Source organism: Mobula birostris, chromosome 16 (genome assembly GCF_030028105.1).
Source record: "Mobula birostris isolate sMobBir1 chromosome 16, sMobBir1.hap1, whole genome shotgun sequence".
In the NCBI taxonomy this organism is placed as follows: domain Eukaryota; kingdom Metazoa; phylum Chordata; class Chondrichthyes; order Myliobatiformes; family Myliobatidae; genus Mobula; species Mobula birostris.
In genome coordinates, this window is record NC_092385.1 from 61,498,979 (window position 1) to 61,521,717 (window position 22,739).

A 22,739-nucleotide genomic window follows, 5' to 3' on the forward strand; every position below is an offset into this window, starting at 1 on the left:
AACTGTTTCCAAAGTGAAGTTTAGAAATAACTATGAGTACAAAGTGTTAGTGAAGGCGCACTGGAATATCGCACAGTTTCAGTTCCCTTGCCTAAGAAAGGATATATTAGCTTTGGAAGCAGTCCAAAGGATATTCACCAGATTAATTACAGGGAAAATAAGATTGTTCTATTAGGAAAGGTTAATCAAAATTGGTCTGTATTCTTTTGAGCTTGAATGAATGGGGAGGGGGTGATCTTATGATCCTGAGGGACCTTGAGTGGGTAAATGCTAAGATGTTTAGTAGGAGAATCTCAAAGGGAGATAGATTCAGGACTAGAAGCCACTCATTTAAAATCAGAGTGCAGAGAAGTTATTTCCTTTTGGAGGTACTTGTATTGGAGGGGTCGTGACTGTCACGTGACAGCACTGCCCACCACCCGGTCGGAAGGCACGCCACCTGCCAATCAAGGTTTGACCCCGCCTCACCCATCAATGCACACCTAACTATTGGCCCCTTTAATTAGCCTTGTACTTGGCCTCGGGCAATTGGTCTTTGTAATCAGCTTAACTCTGCTGGCACCGAACCATTGGCCCCCTGTGAATTACCTGGGCTGGACCCTCCAGCCCTCCTGTACTAAAAGGGTGCCATGTGTGCTGGACTCATTCTTGTTGTCATCTCCGAAGGACCACCCTGCTTCACTCCAGACTGAGAACCGTGGAATGGCGCTGGAGAAACTGTTGGTGAGCTGTGTTGGGAGTGTTGATTATTGTCCCTAATAGCATAGAGCCATGCCTGCACAGAGTCAAGGGGTGGCAGGTATCGTATTGACTTTTCCCGGGGGGGGGGGTTGTGTGTGTGTGGTGTACTTTATTCCCAAGCCATTTTCCTACGTTAGTTATTAATTGTCTGTGTGTTTTATTGCCGATCTGACTTTACCCGTGACTGCTGTAAATTGTGCGCGTGTGCATGTTGCTTCTGTTGCCATTTTCCCACGTTTGCCTTCTGTAAATAAAATCCTTCACTACCAAACTGTGTGTCCAGAGTCCTTGCCATTGAGACCTATCAAATCTGCTTCCTCACTTACAACTGTACTGAACCTCTGTAATTCTCTAACCAAGAGAATGGTGGAGGCTAGATTAGTAGAAATGTTTAAAGCAAAAGTAGATTAATATTTTAATGACCAGGGAACTAGTACAGAAGAGGAGCTGAAGCCTGTACAGATGAGCCTAAATTATACTGATTGGTGGGGCAGGATTGAGGATCTAGTGACGTCCTCCTGCTCTATTTTATTGTGCTTTTATGCTTATAATATTTGATATGTAACTAACAACATGCAGTTTCATGCTTTTTGTCTTAAGGTTTTCTTTTTTCCAGTCTAAGGGAACATTACCTGAATCATGGGAATCTCATGAGCTATATTTCTGACGGCAGGACAAAATCCACCTGAAGTCGGGGTCCTGCCAGCCCAGAGCTCCAAATATTTGGTCATTCTTATTGCTCTGGTGATTGCAATCCTCCTGAGCTCTTCTTTCTTTCGAAGACCCGATCCACACCATTTCTGGAATGTTATTTGTAACACTGATGGGTAAATCTGTTTAATGGAACTGCCATCTTCTTGTACTCTGCTATCAAGTCTCCAGACTTACCTTAAATACAACCAGCACTTTCTTCAACCTCCTGATAAGAACAAACCACCCTATCTAACCAGCAAAAATCCAACAGCATCTGTCTATCTAGGTGGTACATGGTCTCAGTAGGTCCTGGGTAAAAGAACATCTGTTTCTCAAATATTGCCTCCTGCACCATCTTCAACAGATATCATTCCATGGCTCAGAACTTCCCCAGTAAGGATGAAATAATGCCCAGGATTTCAGCTCATTTGCAGGACATATAACAAGCAAAAAGGTACTTTTGAAAATTTCCAGTGCAGCAGATGTGGTGGTTCATTTGTGCACAGTTAATATTGTACTCAAAGCTTTAATGTGGGACATAAATCCAGAAACTTTTACTTCAGAGGTGAGAATGCTTTCAACCCTATTGGTAATAAAACCAAGCAATAAAAATTGTTATGTTGGCAGCATCCCTCTTTAAAAGTAAAACTTTCTGAAGGGCTCTTAGGCCTGTTGTAACAGAGGCATAAAAGCCTTTACTCAAGCTTGAATATAGCAATGGGGCTGGCATTGCTTAACAACTTAAAATCACATGGTTTTTGCTTTGTTTTCTGTGCCTTGGAAAGCAGAATCCAACTTCCAAGTTTCTATCGTCACTAACACCTCAGTTCTACTCCATTTCAATTAGTTGTTAACCTCTTACTCAGATTCTAATCCCCTGCTTCTTCTTTCTGAGTGTTTCCGATCATTATCCAGTTTCATTTCCTTATTAAATTCCAATCTTTATTCTTTGAAATCATTTCCATCTCCCTCTATACAACAATTGGGGCACATTTTTCTCAAACATCTGTTATGCATCTTTTCCCCTCCTTAGGTTAATGTTAAATTTTCTCCTTCCCTATAAAATTCCTAAGTGTGCTTTCCCCTACTCAGTTTTCTTTGAGGTCCAGCTTCCATCCTATCCACAACACCACAAGACTGTCAAAACCCTACCATCCTTTAGCCGGAAGGTGGTGAATCTGTGTTCATTACCACAGACAGCTGTGGAAAACAAATCACTGGGTATATTTAAAGGAGAGGTTGGTAGGTCCTTGATTAGGTAGGGCATCAAAGATTACAGGGAGAAGGCAGGAGCATGGGGTTAAGGGAGATAATAAATCAAAGATGATGGATTGGTGGAGCAGACTTGACAGGTCAAATGGCCTAATTCTGCTCCTATGTCTTATGGTCTTCATTTTATACACCCAAAGCCCCAATGCTAATGATAGAGAAATGTCCTAAATAAATGTATTTATAAAGGGTGCATAATGGTCTCACAAACAGAAGAAATCTGTTTTTAGTTCAAGGTAAATTGTGAGTATCTACACTTTGAAAGGATTGTTGAGTTTAACACGACTGATACCATGCAGACAGACTTTCAAAAGACTTTGACGAACAACCACAATCAATTGTCTGGCAAGAGTGAAATTAAGGGATTAAAGAGAAATAGGCTGCATGGATTATAAAAGGGGCCAAGGGATAGAAAGCAAATAGTAGTGGTGAACAACGCACCTTATACAAAGCAATACAAGTTTCCTATCTTGTATTTATAGTTGTTACTTGTTTAAGAAAGTTGTAGGTGCCACAAAACCCCAAAAATGAGAGGAAAGGCTAGTGGAAAGCACTGACATGTGGCAGATGACATTTGATACAAATGGAATGTTTTGGCAGAATGAACGAGAAGCAGCAATGTGAACCAAGTGATACTATTGTACAGGGGGTGGAGAAATAAAGATCAGAAACACAAGCACACAAATCTTAGAAAGAATAGGTGAGGAGGTTGTTAAGAGTACCAACATGTTTATAGAACACTTGATATATAAAATAGAAAGACTGAGATTCAGATGCTAAGGACATTATGTGTGGTTTTATGAGGACAACAAGCTGTTGGCAAACTGTTATTTTTCTCCTCACCACAATAATGTGTGGTCAGAGGAGGGAGACCCTCGGTCTCCATAACAAGCTCTTAAAACAGAACAAGATTCCAATAGCTGCTTTAACTGTACCCATGGAATTAAGAAACTTAATCCCCAAGGGCTCTGCAGGTAAGTCGAGACATTGTTCAAGCTGAGGTTGCATCAAACAGTCCGGCTCACAACAAAAAATATACAAGCAACACACACAAACTGCCAGAGGGGCCAGGGTGCATCTATGGAAAAAAGTACAGTTGACGTTTCGGGCCGAGACCCTTCAGCAAGACAAATGTTTGCAATTACTGAGCTGCTAGTAGAAAGTAATGTTGATTCTGGTCAGCACCAGCTTTAGTTTAAATAAAGAACAAATTTCACACAGCTGATCCTAACAAAAACGATAAAATAAAGAGGACAATCTTTTCTAAAATAATTACTAATTTAAAATGTACCCCTCTGTTGACAATTTGTATTTTATGCACAGGTGCATGCCCGGGTCAGGGAGAGAATGGTATTATTCTAACCCATTCACAAAGAACATTATTCCATTCTACAGCATTCAATACTTTCAGATATTCAGAGCTTGATGGTGAATAGAGGGGCACAAGGAGTAACTCTGGAAGTAAAAGTGGCCTTAGCAATGCTTTGAAGCTCAAATTCAAAATCAAAGTAAATTTATTATCGAAGTACATATATGTCACAAACAACAGGAATTCTGCAGATGCTGGAAATTCAAGCAACACACATAAAAGTTGCTGGCGAACGCAGCAGGCCAGGCAGCATCTCTAGGAAGAGGTGCATTCGACGTTACAGGGAAAGCAGGATCTCCCAGTGGCCACACATTTTAATTCCACATCCCATTCCCATTCTGACATGTCCATCCACGGCCTCCTCTACTGTAAAGATGAAGCCACACTCAGGTTGGAGGAACAACGTCTGGGTAGCCTCAAACCTGATGGCATGAACATCGACTTCTCTAACTCCCGCTAATGCCCCACCTCCCCCTCATACCCCATCCATTATTTATTTTTATACACACATTCTTTCTCTCACTCTCCTTTTTCTCCCTCTGTCCCTCTGAATATACCCCTTGCCCATCCTCTGGGTCCCCCCCTCCTCCTTGTCTTTCTTCCCGGACCTCCTGTCCCATGATCCTCTCGTATTCCTTTTGCCTATCACCTGTCCAGCTCTTGGCTCCATCCCTCCCCCTCCTGTCTTCTCCTATCATTTTGGATCTCCCCCTCCCCCTCCCCCTCCAACTTTCAAATCCCTTACTCACTCTTCCTTCAGTTAGTCCTGACGAAGGGTCTCGGCCTGAAACGTCGACTGCACCTCTTCCTACAGATGCTGCCTGGCCTGCTGCGTTCACCAGCAACTTTTATATATGTCACAATATACTACTTTGGGATTCAAGAATGCAGGCATTTACAGGAAAATAAAGAAATACAATAGAGTTTATGAAGATCTATATATAAATAAAGACTGACAAACAAATGAGCAAAAGAAAATGAATTTTGCAAGTAATATATAACTAAGTAATAATACTGAGACATGAGTTGCAGATTCCTTGAAAGTAAATCTGTAGTTTGTGGAATCAGTTCAGAGTTGACGTGAGTGAAGTTACTCACGTTGGTTCAGGAGCCCAAATAACTGTTCCTGAACCTGGTGGAGTCAGACTAAGGCTCCAGAATCTTATTCTGAATGGCAACAGCAAGCAGAGAACATGGCCAGATGGTGGCGGGCCTGGATAATGGATGCCGTTTTTGTGTGACAGTACTCTATGTAAATGAGCTCAATGGTGGGAGGGCTTTGCCTGTGTTAGACTGGACTATATCCATCACTTTCTGTAGACTTCTGTACTCCTGGGCATTGGTGTTTCCAGGCTGCAGGTGAACTGGACCAGAGAGAGCAAGTCGGGTAGACATTGTGTCATGGGCAATATTGAGGAGGTCTGGTTGGGAGCTGAAGAAAATTACTTCTGATTTCTCACGGTAAAGCTGGATGAATTTCTCAGCTATCCAGCCCTTAATCTCAGACCTATGCTGCACAACACAATTTTGCTCTTGGATCTTCTCCGTACTAGCTACCAAGCCATGAGAATATCAACAGTTGCATATGTGAAAGCAAATCTGAATGCTGTATTTGACGTTGACAGGGAAGCCATTTTTCCCTTCAAACTAACAGAAGCTGAGAGGAAAGGTGTGGAGACATGACGTACCAGTGTTAGAACTTAAACATCGTTCAGTAATTTAGTTGGTTAATCTACTATGTTATAAGTTAGAATTTAGAACATCATAAATTAAGAACCAAGAGCCCACGTTTTACTCAGGCTGATCTCCTTCGCCTAAGTGCTGATCCAAGAGCATATCTCATCCTAGATCTGGGATACCACATTGGAAAGTACAAACACTGTAAGAAAGTCACACTACAATATTTGACTACACAGTGTATGATGATGCACCTAGGTCTATCACTAAACATCAATAAATTGCAGATGCTGGAAATCTCCATCAGCATGGACCAGTTGCACCTAAAGACCTGTTTCCAAGATGCATGACTCTCTGAAATAAAAACAGAAAATTGTAGGAACACTCTGGAGGTTATGCAGCATCTCTAGGAGGAGTTACATTAGTCCGGATGAAGGTTCTCAGCCCGAAACATCGATTGTTCATTCTTTTCCATAGATGCTGCCCAGCCTGCTGAGTTCCTCCAGCACTTTGTGTGTGTTGCTTAGATTTCCAGGATCTGCAGATTTTCTCCATCTTTGATCTTCACTGTTTAACACGATGGTACTCTAATGTGGGTACTGATGTAAGCATAATGCTGCATGAACCCAAAACCTGTTAGCTTGCCCAATGCTGGTGCCAAGAAGAAATATCAAAGTTAATATCAGATAAAAGAAAAGGGCTGAAGATATTGCTAAAAGAAGCTGAGGAGTGGGATTATTTCAGAATTCAATAAAGGCAAAAGCATTATTGAGGAAAGAACAGGCAGAATATGGGAGCACACCAGCCATAAACATAGAAACAGAAACAAAGTTAAAGTTTTTTTTATAGATATTTATGAAGAGTAAGTTAATCTGGGTCATTAACAGAATGAGACAAGAGATATTATATTGGGAAATAAGTAAATAGCAAGGAAATTAAACAAATATTTTGTGTCCAGCTTTGAGGAAGATACAAAAAAAATCCAGAAAATGGAGGAAAATATGTGAAAAGTGAATAAGGAGTTCATAGTAAGAAATCATGAGTGGCCTTTGGAAATATTTTGAACTATCAGTCTAGCACGTCTTACAAAAAATTGTGTGCCATCATCTTAGAGAGAAAGTGAAAGAAACTGGTATATCTGAGGCAAAGGCAAAAGGAGTCAATTTTGACCCTCAAATCCAACTGCAGGAGGAGTAATTTATGGGGCAATATGTGTTTTAGGTATTGTCACAATCTAACGTTTAATAACCAAGTATCAGGAGAGTCACAAGAACGTGGAACGATGCAGCAGTGGAGTTCACTTGGACTTTCACATTTGTGCTGACACTTTGAAGGGGGAATTTACATCCACTTCCCTGTTCTTTCCCAATAACCCCTTACACATGTTACCTTTACAGAGAGCACAACAGCACAGTACAAGTCCTTCGGCCCACAATGCTGTACCAGCCTTTTAACCTACTCTAAGATCAATCTAACTCTTCCTTCATATGTAGCTCTCCATTTTTCTATCATCATGTGCCTATCTCAGAGTTTCTTAAATGTACCCAATATATCTGCAGCTACCACAACCCTGGCAGCGCACGCACCCACTACTAGTGTAAAAGAAAACTTACCTCTTGACATTCTTCCAATTACTTAAAAATATGCCCCCTCGTACAAGCCATTCCTGCCTAGGAAAAGGACATCTCTAGACTTGATCAATGCCTCATATCATCTTGTACACCTCTATCAAGGCACCACTCGTCCTCCTTTGCTTCAAAGAGAAAAGCCCTAACTGACTCAATCTATCCTGATAAGACACGCCCTCCTGGTAAATCTCCACTGCACTCTGCCTTAAGCTTCCTACAATGGGGAAACCAGAACTGAACACAATATTCCAAGTGTGGTCGAACCAGAGCTTTACAGAGCTGCAAAATTACCTTGCAGCTCTTGAACACAATCTTCTGAATAATGAAGGCCAACACACCAGTTTCAGGTCTTATTAAATCCCTTCTTGCTAGTTACTATTGTTTCTGATTCCTTTACTCTTCCAAACGGTGCTCTCTCAAACAGCTCATCAGACCAAGTGAATAAAATTCTCTCCTCATTCCCAGTTCATTTGCGTCCTCGAGGAGAATGATGATGAGTGGCTCTCATGTGCAGCATATGCTCAAGCCTCTTAATCTTCTCAAAATTAAATTCTGTTGTAGATTATTAATAAACAGGTCTCTAAATACTGAATGCAATACCAATGGCAGAATCTTGCTGCTCTGTTTGCTTGAATTACTCATATAGGAGGCTATTTGGCCCATCAAATAAGTGGCTGCCAGAGGGATCTGAATCCCCCACTTAATTTCCCTGTACCTATTCTCCCCACAGAGTCGACCAGTATGTGTTAGGGCAATGACTTTATTCAATTAACCTACAATCAGCAGATTTCATTTTGCAGGAGAAAACAATCAAACAGAATGTGCAAACTTAGTGCAGATAGCAGCAAATGTTAAGATTAAACCCAGGTTGCTTGGAGCTGTGAGGCAGCAGCTATACCAGCTGAATCACTATTAAAATAACTGTTAGCTTAGTTATAACCCTTCCAGTTTTCAGGACTGGCCAGTGTATTATTAAGCTATTTTGACCACAAGATCCCCAGTGTAATCCGCACTCTCATTTGGGGTTCGGCTCCAATTGCATTCTTTGGAATTGCCTCTCCTAGTTCAAGTTTGCAGGAATTAGTGCTGGACCGTGCAAATAATGGGCATTATAGCTAGAAGCCTGGAGGTGAATATCCTGCATGTACTGGGCTCATATTTGGCTGCAGTATGACAGGATTAAGGGTACCTGTATAACTATGCACCAATAATAGCTTCAGTAATGATGCAAAGGTTAAAAAAACAGAAGCAGAAAAACTATTATCCTGTCTGTCCTTGCTGATGCCCCATTACATTCCTCTGAATGTCACTTGGAACATATTATGTAGTGAGCAGACGTAACATTACTGCTGGTCTCATATTACGGGATATATTTCACCGATACAGTACAGAACTCAGAAATTGCTAGAGAGAATAACGCACTACAATGATATTTATAAGCCATTAAGATGGTAGGTAAATATATTTTCTCTTTCTCCACAGGAGAGGATCCATTTTGTATTGATTGGTAGTCAATCTAAATTACTCAACTAAACAACTCAATTCAATACATAAGAACAGGTTCCTCATTATGTAATAACATATTGCAAAGCTATGACTTGGGAATAAGCTTTTACACACATTAGGAACTTTTCTAATCCAATCCCTCAGATAACTTCAGTAGTCAGACTGAAATAAAGTAGCAGCGGAAATGGACAAGGCAAACCAACAAGCAAATTCTAAATTTGTAAGTGGTGAAAAATGCAAAAGCTCCCCCTCATTAGGTGCCAATTACCTGCAGTGTTTGTACTGTGCAATTCCATTTGGGTTTCACATAATTGGATCAAGGGACATTTGTGCCCTTACATGCTTTCCAAATGCTTCATGTTTAGCCCTCGGAGGGCAACTTAAGTGTTTCTGAACTCCACCCAGTAACAACTATGACGAGAATTTTCCATTTTCTTGGCATTTCTATAAATAGAGGCCCAGGTTGAGGAAGAGTGTTGTACGCTGGCAGACCTGCCCATGAGTGCCATGTGTTACTTAATAAGCTGAATTCCCCAATGCAAAGAGGGCTCTCCAAATGCTTCACAGCCAATTAAGTTTTATTTTCAGGTACAGTTTCTGCTGCAAGGAGAAATCTCGGAACCAACTTGTTTGTAACAAAATCCTATGAACAACAACGTGATAATGATTTGATAATCCTGATAATGATTTTCCTGAGGGAGACAGCTTTGACTGCCGAGACCTTCAAAATATCACCACACGAACATTTTATACAAACAAGCAGACTGGGCCTTATCTTGCCACTCACTTCAAAGACAGAAGTTTTAAGTAAGAGAACACACCAGCAGCCTGCAACAAGCAGATCAAAGTCATTGCTGCAGTAGATGCCAATTCGCTGCAGTGGAATCCCAACTTGCTGAAACAACAGATTTCCAGGGAAAAACAATAAACTCTGATGCAGAGGAACCAGATATGGCTCCTGGTGCCCTGGACACAGCACTGTCTAAACTTTACATATCACTGTGATCACTCTATCACTGGGGCAGGTGCACATGCTGTGTAATAAGCAGAAAATGCAACATATTACCAACCAGCAGAAGGACAGGAGCTAATGCATTTATACTCCAGTGTGATGAATCAGAAAGATAGGGGCTGGGATTTGAACCTACAATATGAGCCTAACAGTACATTTGAAGCAATGTATTCCATAGCGAGTGAGCCACAACTCAACAATGGTCCCCCTCGCTGTTCTATTGGGGACCTGGATCAAGAACAGCATCGAAAGATATCTGAAGACTGTCTGCTCTGGGAGTTCTGCACAGCACAATCAGACGATCACCCATTCAGCAAGAAGCACCGAGCTCTGGATCTCACACCCAATGTTGTTTACGAGCCATAATGGCAACTCATCCTGGAAAAGTGTGCAAACTCCATAATCATCATCATGAAGTAGGAAGCACGTTTCCACTTCTCTTGTTATGGTGCCTTCGCAATGACTCTCTTTCACTCAGAGTGTTAGTCTCAATCCTAATGTTTTTGTCCTTAAACCCTTATGCATTCCTATTCATTTTAAATCCCAGGGTATTATAGCAGCTTTAGGCTGCCTTTGACTTTGCATTGCTGAGAAAAATGGGTGCTGTTTGCAGCTCACTCCCACCGACTAGTGGTGCACAGTGGTTGTGCACCACTGCATTGAGACCTACTTAAAACATTGCCCCAACTACTGGCCACCAATCAGCATCAAGCCTCACTCTCAGCGAGCCTCCTATCCACACCAGTTTAAATTGAGAGAGATCAATTATATACAGGCTGTGGGATTGCACAGAGCTTCATACTCGTCATGAGCCAAAGCAGAAAGTTATGAATTGCTGCCGTGGGATGATGTGTCGAGGTTTAAAGATCTGCCCAGAGGGAAACAAGTGACCGAAGCAAAAGCATCAAGGGATAAAAGACTTCATCATTTATTTTGCACCTGCTACTTGCGTGTTCTGTGCAACTTCATTTGCCTAGAGACTACAGAGAAGGGAATTTAACAATTGATGACACTGTATGTGTGCAGATGTGCTCCCGAGTCAGCAGCAGTCGCAACTCTGCCAAGATGAAAGACGGATACTAACTGGTCTGAAGAAAATTATCAGCTGTAAGTACTTTCATTAAAACACAATGCAGGGAAATGTCCTGTGTGAATTGATATTGTGATATTATGCCAACACATTAATATAGCCACCGTCAGTGTGGTTAGACATGCAGCACTGAACTCTAAAAAGCGGCAGCCCCGCAATATGCGGATCCCTGTGTAGTTCACGGTCCATCGTTTAATGCTGAACCTGATGTGAAATGAAAGAGTCTGATTAACTCCTGGTAAACTTCACCACAGCTCTCAAGAGTGTAACACCATGATTAGTCCCGGACTGGTGATTCTAGCTCTGTGGTGGCTAATAGCAGAGTTGTTATCGGATTCAATCTCCAAGGGAGTAAAAGCCAGCCTCCATGCTTGTCCTGGGGTATGCATTTGTGCCTCGGACCTGCTCAGCTGTGTTAGTCGGAGTCTGTCCATGCTCCCTCCTGGACTCCCCAACATTGCAACTAGCTTGGACCTAAGTCACAACAGCTTCCATCAGCTGCAGGACAGATGGCTGGCTCAGCTACCTCGTTTGCACATGCTCCGAGTTGGGAACAACCATATCAGTCACATTGCAGTAGGGGCCTTCCGTAATGCCTCCCGGCTTACGCACCTGGACCTGTCCTCCAACAGGCTGCACTCAGTGGAGAAACACTTCTTCCAGGAACTGACCAATCTGCAAGAGCTGCTGCTTTACAACAACAAGATACAGCGGGTGGACAGTGACGCCTTGCCTGCTCTCAGCAATGTGCAGAAGGTGTACCTCAGCTGGAACCAGCTGACCGATTTTCCTTTCAGTGCAATGCAGGACAACAGCCTTCCTCAGCTGAAGATAATGGACATCTCCTCCAACAAGCTCTCTTCCATTCCCATTGATGAGGTGATTGCATTGCCTCAGACTATTAAGAATGGACTCTATCTTCACAACAACCCTTTCACATGTGATTGTACCCTATACAGCATGTTCCTGCACTGGGAGAAAAGCCGATTTAACTCCGCTCAGGACTTCCGGGAGGAGCACACCTGCCTGGTCCTTAGGCGACCCGCAGCCTCACTGCGCTTCCTGAAGCACCGCAAGATGTTTGAGAACTGCACCCTTGTTGGCCAAGAACCGATCAGCACGGGAGACGCCAACTTCATGGGGGAGGTGGGGAAGCCAGTGTTGATTACCTGCGAGACCAGCCTGCGGGGTGAGCAGACAACCTACCTGTGGATTTCACCGAACAAAGAACTTATCACTAACAACTTCAACCAGATGATCAAACTCTACTCCAACGGGAGTCTGGAGATCCGTAAGGCCCGTAAAGAGGACTCTGGTATCTACACATGCATAGCAACCAACAAGTGGTTGAAGCGCAACGACACCCATGAGGTCAATGTCACCGTGATCCACGGAAAGCACAATAGCGAAGGCTTCAACACAGGACTCACCACTCTCCTAGGGTGTGTGGTGAGCCTCGTCTTGGTGCTTATATATTTATTTCTGACTCCATGCCGTTGCCGCTGCAGGCCATCGCAGAACCCCACCCTGCCAAATGAGTGCAGTGCCCGCTCCTCGATACTAAGTGCCACCCCGCCCTGCAATGATGAAGCTGGCCGCAAAGCTGGCGGAAAGCACGTGGTGTTCTTAGAGCCCGTAAAGGACTGTCAGAATGGCAAGATACGGCTTGCTATCAGTGAGGATTTCCCAGACATCAAAAACCCAAAAATCCTCCAATTGAAATCAGACTCAGACTCTATCAGTTCAGTCTTTTCAGACACTCCCATTATGCCCTAGGTTCTTGTGAGGATAGAAAGGTTTTCCATGTACTGAGTAACCCAATCTACTCACTGAGCATTACTGGTGTGAGTCAAGTACCCAAGTGATGCTATGCACCAGCACTCGATATCATACACCAAAATGCACTTCTATAAGTTTACGAGTAGTTCTGGCACAAGTCATTCAACAGCACCCTGTGTTGGGAAATGTAGGTAATGGTATTGTGCAAATTACAGCTCTTTGCGCTCCTCACAGGGTTGGAGTGGATCTCACCACTCATCCTGGTGCCTTGTGTTTGGCAGAAGTCTCCCTCCAGCCAGTGACAGGAGCAACAACAGGAAAGATGTGGGATGCCAGACACTGACCAGAACTTTTCAACTGATGCTAAATGAAGAAACTATTCTATCAAATATATTGTCCTAATTGCATATATATAGTATTTAACAAAGCATTGTATTATATCATGTATTCCATATCCTCTGCAATGATGTAATCCTTAATAGGGCCTGATTTATAATAAATAATATGATTTGTTTCTACTCCTGTATATCTCATAGATCAGATGAATGGACAGAGATTAACAAAGGATGCATGTTATTGGTGCTGCTGTTACAGAATATGGAAGTGCTCTCAGCTTCATTTTAGCCTATTTTTAAGAAACGGAAAAATTTAGAAAGACTTGCAAAATCGATTTGTTATAATTTTCTATCAACTCTTCCATCTCATTTTTTTTGCTTAACCATTTTGTAAAAACACAGCTTGATGGAACTTATTGGAAGGGAGGGGGTCACCTCAGGCATCAGGTGTTTTCAGATCATTTTGTAAACTACCCACAGCCACAGAAAGGTAGAAAAAAAGAGGACATGGAAAATAGGGAAAGAAATAAACATAGGGTTTTCTGTTTTTAAAGACAGCAATATTAATAATAATACTTGAAGGAAACACATCAGAACTTTAATACTGGTTTACAAGCAGACTGCTGCTTTGCTAACTATTTTCCAATATAACCTGATTTTAACTCTCGAAATATCACATAACTCCAAGACAGCAACATGTTACATTGCACAGATGTGATGATGATCAGATAACAGTGATACTGAATGATTAATATTAGTCCAGATACTGTAAAAATCTCCTGGATATCAGAAACAGAATCAGAATCAGGTTTATTATCACTGACATGTCGTGAAATTTGTTGTTTTGCTATATATAAGTAGTGTAAAAAGACAGCAAAAATAGTGAGGTAGTGCTCATGGATACGTTGTCCATACAGAAATTTGATGGTGGAGGGGAATTGAATTGACTTTATTTCTTACATCCTTCACATACACAAGGAGTAAAAATCTTTACGTTACATCTCCGTCTAAATGTGCAATCATAGTAATTTATAATAATTTATAAGAAATAGAACAGTCAATGTAACATAGAAATACACTCAAATCAGCATGAGTTAATCAGTCTGATGGCCGGTTGGAAGAAGCTGTCCCGGAGCCTGCTGTTCCTGGCTCTTATGCTGCGGTACCATTTCCCAGATGGTAGCAACTGGAATTGATTGTTTTGGGGTGACTCAGGTCCCCAATAATCCTGTGGGCCCTTTTCACACACCTGTCTTTGTAAATGTCCGGAATCATGGCAAGTTCACAACTACAGTGTCTGCACCACTCTCTACAGAATCCTGCGATTAAGGGAGGTACAGTTCCCATACCAGGCAGTGATGCAGTCAGTCAGAATGCTCTCAATTTTGTCCCTGTAGAAAGTTTTTAGCATTTTGGGGCCCATAGCAAACTTCTTCAACTGTCTAAGATGTAAGAGGCGCTGTTGTACCTTTTTCACCACACAGTTGGCGTATACAGACCACGTGAGTCCTCGGTGATGTGGATGCTGAGGAACTTAAAGCTGTTTATCCTCTCAACCCCAGATCCATTGATGTCAACAGGAGTTAGCCCATCTCCATTCCTCCTGTAATTCACAACCAGCACCTTTGTTTTTGCAATACTGAGGGGGAGGTTGCCTTCTTCACACCACTGTGTCGGAGAGATGACTCCATCCCTGTAGGTCACCTCGTTATTGTTTGAGAGTAGGCCAATCAATATAGTGTTGTCCTAAATGGTAGAAACTTCCTAAATGCTATAGTGGGTCTCTTTAGGTTTCTGTACCTCCTCTCTGATTGTAGTAATGAGAAGGAGGTATGTCCTAAGTGTTGTGGGTCCTTAATAGATGCTACTTTTTGGGCCACTGTCTTTTAAAGATGTCTTCGATGGTGGGGAGGCTCGGAGCTGGCTGAATCTACAACCCTTTGTAGCCTTATCCAATCCTGTGCAGTGGCATTTCAGGACAGATACTGGCATGGATAGCGGAATGGAAAACAGGCAGGAGGCAGCGAGTGGGATTAAAAGGGGCCTTACTGGTTGGCAGCCGACGACTGGTGATGTTTCTCAGGGAACAGTATGGGACCACTGTTTTTCACATTGTTTGTCAATGATTTAGATAATGGAATTGATGGCTTTGTGGCAAAGCTTGCCGATGATACAAAGATAGGTGGAGGGTTAGGTAGTGCTGAGGAAGCAACACGACTGCAGCGGGTCAAACAACTTGGAAGAATGGGAAAAAAAGTAGCAGATGGAACCACGAGGAATTCTGCAGATGCTGGAAATTCAAGCAACACACATCAAAGTTGCTGGTGAACGCAGCAGGCCAGGCAGCATCTCTAGGAAAAGGTATAGTCGACGTTTCGGGCCGAGACTCTTCATCAGGACCCAGTCCTGACGAAGGGTCTCTGCCTGAAACATCAACTGTACCTCTTCCTAGAGATGTTGCCTGGCCTGCTGCGTTCACCAGCAACTTTGATGTGTGTAGCAGATGGAATATAGTTCTGGGAAATGTATGATAATGCACTTTAGTAAAAGGAACAATAGTGCGGACTATTATCTAAATGAGGAGAAGATTCAAACATCAGAGACGCAGAGGGACTTAGGAGTCTCCCAGAAGGTTAATTTACAGGTTGAGTCTATGGTAAAGAGGGCAAATGCAATGTTGGCATTTATTTCAAGGGAAATAGAACATAAAAGCAAGGAGATAATGTTGAGACTTTATAAAACACTAGTCAGGCTGCACTTGGAGTATTGCCAACAGTTTTGGGCCCTATATCTCAGAAAGGATGTGCTGTCATTGGAGAGAGTTCAGAGGAGGTTTACAAGGATGATTCCAGGAATGAAAGGGTTAACATATGAGCAGCATTTGGCAGCTTTGGGCCTGTACTCACTGGAATTTAGAAGAATGCAGGGGGATCTCATTGAAACCTACCGAATATTGAAAGAACTAGGCAGGGTGGATGAAGAGAGGATGTTTCCTATGGTGAGGGTATCCAGAACTAGAGGGCACAGCCTCAAAATTGAGGGGCGACCCATTAGAACAGAAAACAGGAGGAGGATTTTTTTTAAACCAGAGAGTAGTAAATCAGTGGAATGCTCTGCCACAGACTGTGTGGAGGTCAAGTCGGTGCTTATATTTAAGGTGGAAGTTGATCGTTTCCTGATCCGTTAGGACATCAAAGGATATGGTGAAAAGGCAAGTGTATGGGGTTGAGTGGGATCCGGGATCAGCCATGTTGGAATGAAGGAGCAGACCCGATGGGCTGAAAAGCCTGCTTCTATGTTTTATGGTCTAATGGTCCCTCCATACCAGATGGTGATGCAACGAGTTAGAATTTTACAAATTCTACAAATATTGTTTTAGGATCAGTTACCTGTGTCTGAGAGGGAAGTCACGGTTCTGGTTTAAAGATGGGAGCTATGGTAGTGCACCACGCCCTCAGTACTGGAATCTTAACTAGAGTCTTTGAAATGTGACAAACCATTACTTTTTCCATTGGGACACCTCAGGGGTGTGTACTTAGCCCACTGCTCTACTCTCTCTATACCCATGACTGTGTGGCTAAGCAGAGCTCAAATACCATCTATAAATTTGCTGATGATTCTCCCAATGTTGGTAGAATCTCAGATGGAGACAAGAGGGCGTACAGGGGTGAGATACGCCAACTAGTGGAGTGGTGTCGCAGCAACAACCTTGCACACAACATCAGTAAGACAAAAGAGCTGATTGCAGACTTCAGGAAGGGTAAGACTAAGAAACACATACCAATCCTCATAGAGGAATCAAAAGTGGAGCAACTGAGCAGTTTCAGTTTCCTGGGTGTCAAAGTAGCGACGATACTTCATTGGGAGTTTGAAGAGATTTAGTATGTCAACAAAAACATTCAAAATTTTCTGTAGATGTACCGTGGAGAACCTTCTGACAGGCTGCATCACTGTCTGGTATGTCGGGGGAGGGGGGCTGCTGCACAGGACCAAAAGAAGCTACAGAGGGTTATAAATTTAGTCGGCTCCACCTTGGGTACTAGCCTACAAAGTACCCAAGGCATCTTCAAGGAGCAGTGTCTCAGAAAGGCAGCGTCCATTAGTAAAGACCCCCAGCACTCAGGGCATGCCCTTTTCTCATTGTTACCATTAGGTAGGAGGTACAGTAGCCTGAAGGCACATACTCAGCAATTCAGGAACAGCTTCTTCCCCTCTGCCATTCGATTCCTAAATGGACATTGAACCCATGAACACTACCTCACTTTTTAAATATATATTATTTCTGTTTTTGTACAATTTTTAATCTATTCTATATACAAACGTTTGTACATACACTGTAATTAGAAACATAGAAAACCTACAGCACAATATAGGCCCTTCAGCATACAAAGCTGTGCCGAACATGTACTTACTTAAGAAATTACCTAGGGTTACCCATAGCCTTTTATTTTTCTGACCTCCATGTACATACCCAGGAGTCTCTTAAAGGAACCTATTGTTTCCACCTCCACTACCGTCGCCGGCAGCCCATTCCACACACTCACCACTCTCTGCTTAAAAAACTTACCCCTGATATCTCCTCTGTGCCTTCTTCCCAGCACCTTAAAACAGTGCCTTCTCATGTTAGCTATTTCAGCCCTGGGAAAAATCCTCTGACCATCCACACAATCAATGCCTCTCATCATCTTATACACTTCTATCAGGTCACCTCTCATCCTCTGTCGTTCCAAGGAGAAAAGGCCGAGTTCACTTACCTATTCTCATAAGGCATGCTTCCCAATCCAGGTAACATCCTTGTAATCTCCCCTGCACCATTTCTGTAGTTTCCACATCCTTCCTGTAGTGAGGTGACCAGAACTGAGCACAGTACTCCAAGTGGGGTCTGAACATGGTTCTATATAATAGCTCCAATATTACTTTTTGGCCCCTAAACTCAGTCCCACGGTTGAAGGTGGCCAATGCACCATATGCCTTCTCAACCACAAAGTCAAATTGTGTAGCAGCTTTGGACTCGGACCCCAGGATCCCTCTGATCCTACACACTGCCTAGAGTCTTACCATTAATACGATATTATGCCATTATATTTAACCTACCAAAATGAACCAATGAACCACCTCACACTTATCTGGGTTGAACTCCCCCTGCCGTTTCTCAGCCCAGGTTTGCATCCTATCAATGTCCTGCTGTAACCTCTGACCTTTGTGTCATCAGTAAATTTACTAACCCATCCCTCCACTTCCTCATCCAGGTCATGAACAGAAGGGGTCCCAGAACAGATCCCTGAGGCACACCTCTGGTCACCGACCTCCATGCAGAATATGACCCGTCAACAACCACTCTTTGCCTTCTGTGGACAAGCCAATTCTGGATTCACAAAGCAATGTACCCTTGGATCCCAATGCCTTCTTACTTTCTCCATAAGCCTTTCATGGGGTACCTTATCAAATGCCTTGTTGAAATCCATATACACTACATCTACTGGTATACCTTCATCCATGTGTTTAGTCACATCCTCAAAAAATTCAATCAGGCTTGTAAGGCATGACCTGCCTTTGATAAAGACATGCTGACTATTCCTAATCATATTATACCTCTCCAAATGTTCATAAGCTCCCTGCCTCTCAGGATCTTTTCCGTCAACTCACCAACCACTGAAGTAAGACTCACTGGTCTATAATTTCCTGGGCTAGCACTACTCCCTTTTTGAATAATGAAACAACATCCGCAACCCTCTAATCTTCCGGAACCTCACCCATCCCCACTGATGATGCAAAGATTATCGCCAGAAGCTCAGCAAAGCTCCAGCACATCCTCTTTCTTAATATCTATATGCTCAAGATTTTTAGTCTTCTGTAAGTCATTCCAACAACCGTCAAGATCCTTTTCCGAAGTGAATACTGAAGCAAAGTAGTCATTAAATACCTCTGCTATCTTCTCTGGTTCCATACACACTTTTCCACTGTTACACATGATTTGGTCCTATTCTCTCAGGTCTTATCCTCTTGCTCTTCACACATTTGTAGAATGCCTTGGGGTTTTCCATAATCCTGCCCACCAAGGCCTTCTCTTGGCCCCTTCTGGCTCTCCTAATTTCATTCTTAAACTCCTTCCTACTAGCCTTATAATCATCTAGATCTCTATCATTACCTAGTTTGTTGAACCTTTCGTAAGCTTTCCTTTTCTTCTTGACTGGATTTACAACAGTCTTTGTACACCACAGTTCCTGTACCCTACCATCCTTTCCCTGTCTCATTGGAACGTACCTATGCAGAACACCACGTAAATATCCCCTGAACAATTGCCACATTTCTGCCGTACATCTCCCTGAGAACATCTGTTCCTAATTTATGCTTCCAAGTTCCTGCTTGATAGCCTCATATTTCACCTTACTCCAAATAAACGCTTTCCTAATTTGTCTGTTCCTATCCTTCTCTAATGGTAAAGGAGAGAGAATTGTGATCTCTATCTCCAAAACGCTCTCCCACTGAGAGATCTGATACCTGACCAGGTTCATTTCCCTATACCAGATCAAGTACAGCCTCTCTTTTTGTCGGCTTATCGACCTATTGTGTCAAGAAACCTTCCTGAATACACCTAACAAACTCTACCCCATCTAAACCCCTTGCTCTAGGGAGATGTCAATCAATATTTGGGAAATTAAAATCTCCCACCATGACAACCTTATTATTATTACACCTTTCCGGAATCTGTCTCCCTATCTGCTCCTCGATGTCCCTGTTACTACTGGGTGATCTAGAAAAAACACCCAGTAGAGTTATTGACCCCTTCCTGTTCCTAACTTCCACCCACAGAGACTCAGTAGACAATGCCTCCCTGACTTCCTCCTTTTCTGTAGCCGTGACACTACCCCTGATCAACAGTGACAACTCTTTTGACTCCCTCCCTGTTCTTTCTGAAATATCTAAAGCCTGGCACTCTAAGTGACCATTCCTGCCCCTGAGCCATCCAAGCCTCTGTAATGGCCACAATATCATAGCTCCAAGTACTAAGACACGGTCTAAGCTCATTCGCTTTGTTCACTTACTTTTGATTTACTTATTTATTTATCACTTTCCTCCCTCTTCTTCTATGTTATGTATTGCATTGAACTGCTGCTGCTAAGTTAATAAATTTCACGACACATTGGGGCGATAATAAACTTGATTCTGATTCTGAGTGGTAGATTTAGTCAACTTCAAGATTCACATGCAGAGTTCACTCACAGGCCTGGGCACTAACAGTACTGGCAATGAACACTCCTGCCTGATGGAGCACCTGACTTCCAGCCAATGCACAGGAGATGGAGATAATGCAGTGATATTATTTCTCTGTCTCCCTCCTTCCCTGCCAGGGTCCTGCCGCAGAGCACAGCAGAAAGGAAAGCTTCTGTTCCCTCTCTCTCCCATTATGGAAATTCTTGCTGTCAAACAGATCACAAGCAGGAGTCAGCATGGTCAGGTGTTTAGGTAGGCACTAATGTCCTCAACTCTCGATTAACACAGCAAAAGGGGTGAAGAAAGGCTGCTAAACAATGTGATGGATGGAACACAAGGTCCAAAACTCCTGTAACCGTTGTATGAGGCAACATGGTGGCTCACAAGATGCTCTAGATCATGACCCAGCTAAGTCAGCAATTTACTTTATCCCAATGCAGAAAAAGCTAATACAAGGCTGCATAATTTGAAGAATTTGGGAGGAAAGTAAAGGGGGATGTCAGAGATAAGTTTTAACAGAGTGGTGGGTGCAAGGAATGCCCTGCCAGTGGCAGTGTTAGAGGCAGGTATATTAGGAATATTTAAGAAACTCTTCGGCACATGGTTGATAGAAAAATGGAGGGCTACATAGGAGAGAAGGGTTAGAATGATCTTAGAGTAGGTTAGAAAGTCGGCACAACATGTGGGCCAAAGGGCCTGCACAGTGCTGCAATATTCTATGTTTTGATGTTGTAATCCCACTTGAGGTAACGACCCACAGTTTGAACAGCTCTAAATTAGAGCCCCACAGAAACACCCGTGTTCAATTACCCTTTTTAATGGTCTAATCATTTTTACGTACACGATGAACCATTCATTTATCTTTCCCCCCCATTTCAGATTGATCCTAGATACAACAATATTCTCAGTTATGTTTAGTAGGCAGTAATACTCCGTGCTCTAAAGGCAAAGGCACAGCACAGTTAAATTATACAAGCCTATTTCCACCAACCTCTGAATATTAGCATCATTTAATCATAGGCAGCTGTCAACAGAGATAATAAGCAATTCTGACACAAACATCCATCAACACAGAAATCTGCAAATTAGATTAACCCTTCACTCACCCAACTGGTTACTCATAAAAAACATCCAAGTCAATTTTCTCCCAGTTCCTTTCTCACAGGTATTTAAACAATGTAATGTAGACAGGAATTTTTCTACCAGACTTGATCTGTTGATGCACTAAAATTTAAAACACTCTCAGTTCCAAGTATTGTTTGCATTTGCAGCCAGTGTGATTCATACCAAGGCACATTTCAGTGTGATTCCATCAAACTCAATCCTCAGATGCATTCTTAACTTGGTTTAAAGGACATCATTATTATATTTAGTGTGACTTTGTAAACACACACCTTTCTTCAATTTATAACCAGTGTGACTGCACGGTTCATTTACTGGTGCCATTGCAGCCAAGTGTCAGTTTAGAAGTGCTTTGGTGCCTTAACACCTGTGGCCAGAGAGCTTACTCCCTATGGTTGTATTCATGTGTAGAATCATTCCTTGAGTTCATTCCCTACACCTGGTGCTGCATGCTTTTTGATTACGTTAATAACAGGCACCAGCCCATATGGCTCATTCCTACTGGACCACAGCAAATCAGTTTCTGATTAAGTTATTGTCTGGTGTGGCTCAGTACATCACACTGTCAATAACATTATTCAGTGCGTACTACAAATATACTACAGGGCAGCGTGATATTGTGCAGTTCACCCTTGGCTATAATAGAGACTTGGAAACTTCCTTTCCAATTCTGATTGCCAACTGTGACGGTGCATTTCACTCTGTGGTAATACTGCTGTAGAGATTGATTCTGTGCAGTTGACTCTGTAATCACACTACAGTAAAACTCCATTAAACCGGCACACTCAAGACTTAGGTAGTGAAAAACCAGATTTTCCAGACAATAACACACACTTAAAGCACTTTTTCCTTAAATTTCACATTGCAAAATAATAATTCTTCCAGAGAAACGAGTGTTTAGGAAACAAAACTAGGTAAGTGTCAAGGGAGTGCAGACAACAGAACCACGTGAACTTAAACAGTTAGAAGTTTAAAAAGTAAAAGTAAATGTCATCATATACTGCCCTGAGATCCATTTTCTTGCAGGCATTACAGAACCAAGAAATACAATGGAATCAATGAAAAACTATACACAAAAAAGACTGACAAGCAACCAAAGGGCAAAAGACAAACTGTGCAAATATAAAATAAATTAATAAACAATCAGACAATGGTGAGAACATGAATTGTTAGAGTCCTTCAAAGTGAATCCATAGATTGTGTTCAGTGATCAGTTCAGTGTTGAGGTGAGTAAAGTTATCCACGCTGGTTCAGAAGCCTGATGGTTGAAGGGTAATAATTGTACCTGAACCTAGTAATTTGG

The 22,739-nt window shown here is 42.4% G+C and overlaps 2 protein-coding genes across 2 annotated transcripts in view; one reads left to right on the plus strand and one right to left on the minus strand.

Moving 5' to 3' along the window:
* Positions 1-22,739, minus strand: part of rnf123 (ring finger protein 123) — a 410,214-nt gene that overhangs the window by 83,685 nt on the left and 303,790 nt on the right. The window lies entirely within an intron of this gene.
* amigo3 (adhesion molecule with Ig-like domain 3) lies at positions 11,259-12,787 on the plus strand. Its single transcript, XM_072280139.1, has one exon. It carries the CDS (start codon positions 11,259-11,261, stop codon positions 12,759-12,761), a length of 1,503 nt encoding a protein of 500 aa, XP_072136240.1. The 3' UTR covers positions 12,762-12,787.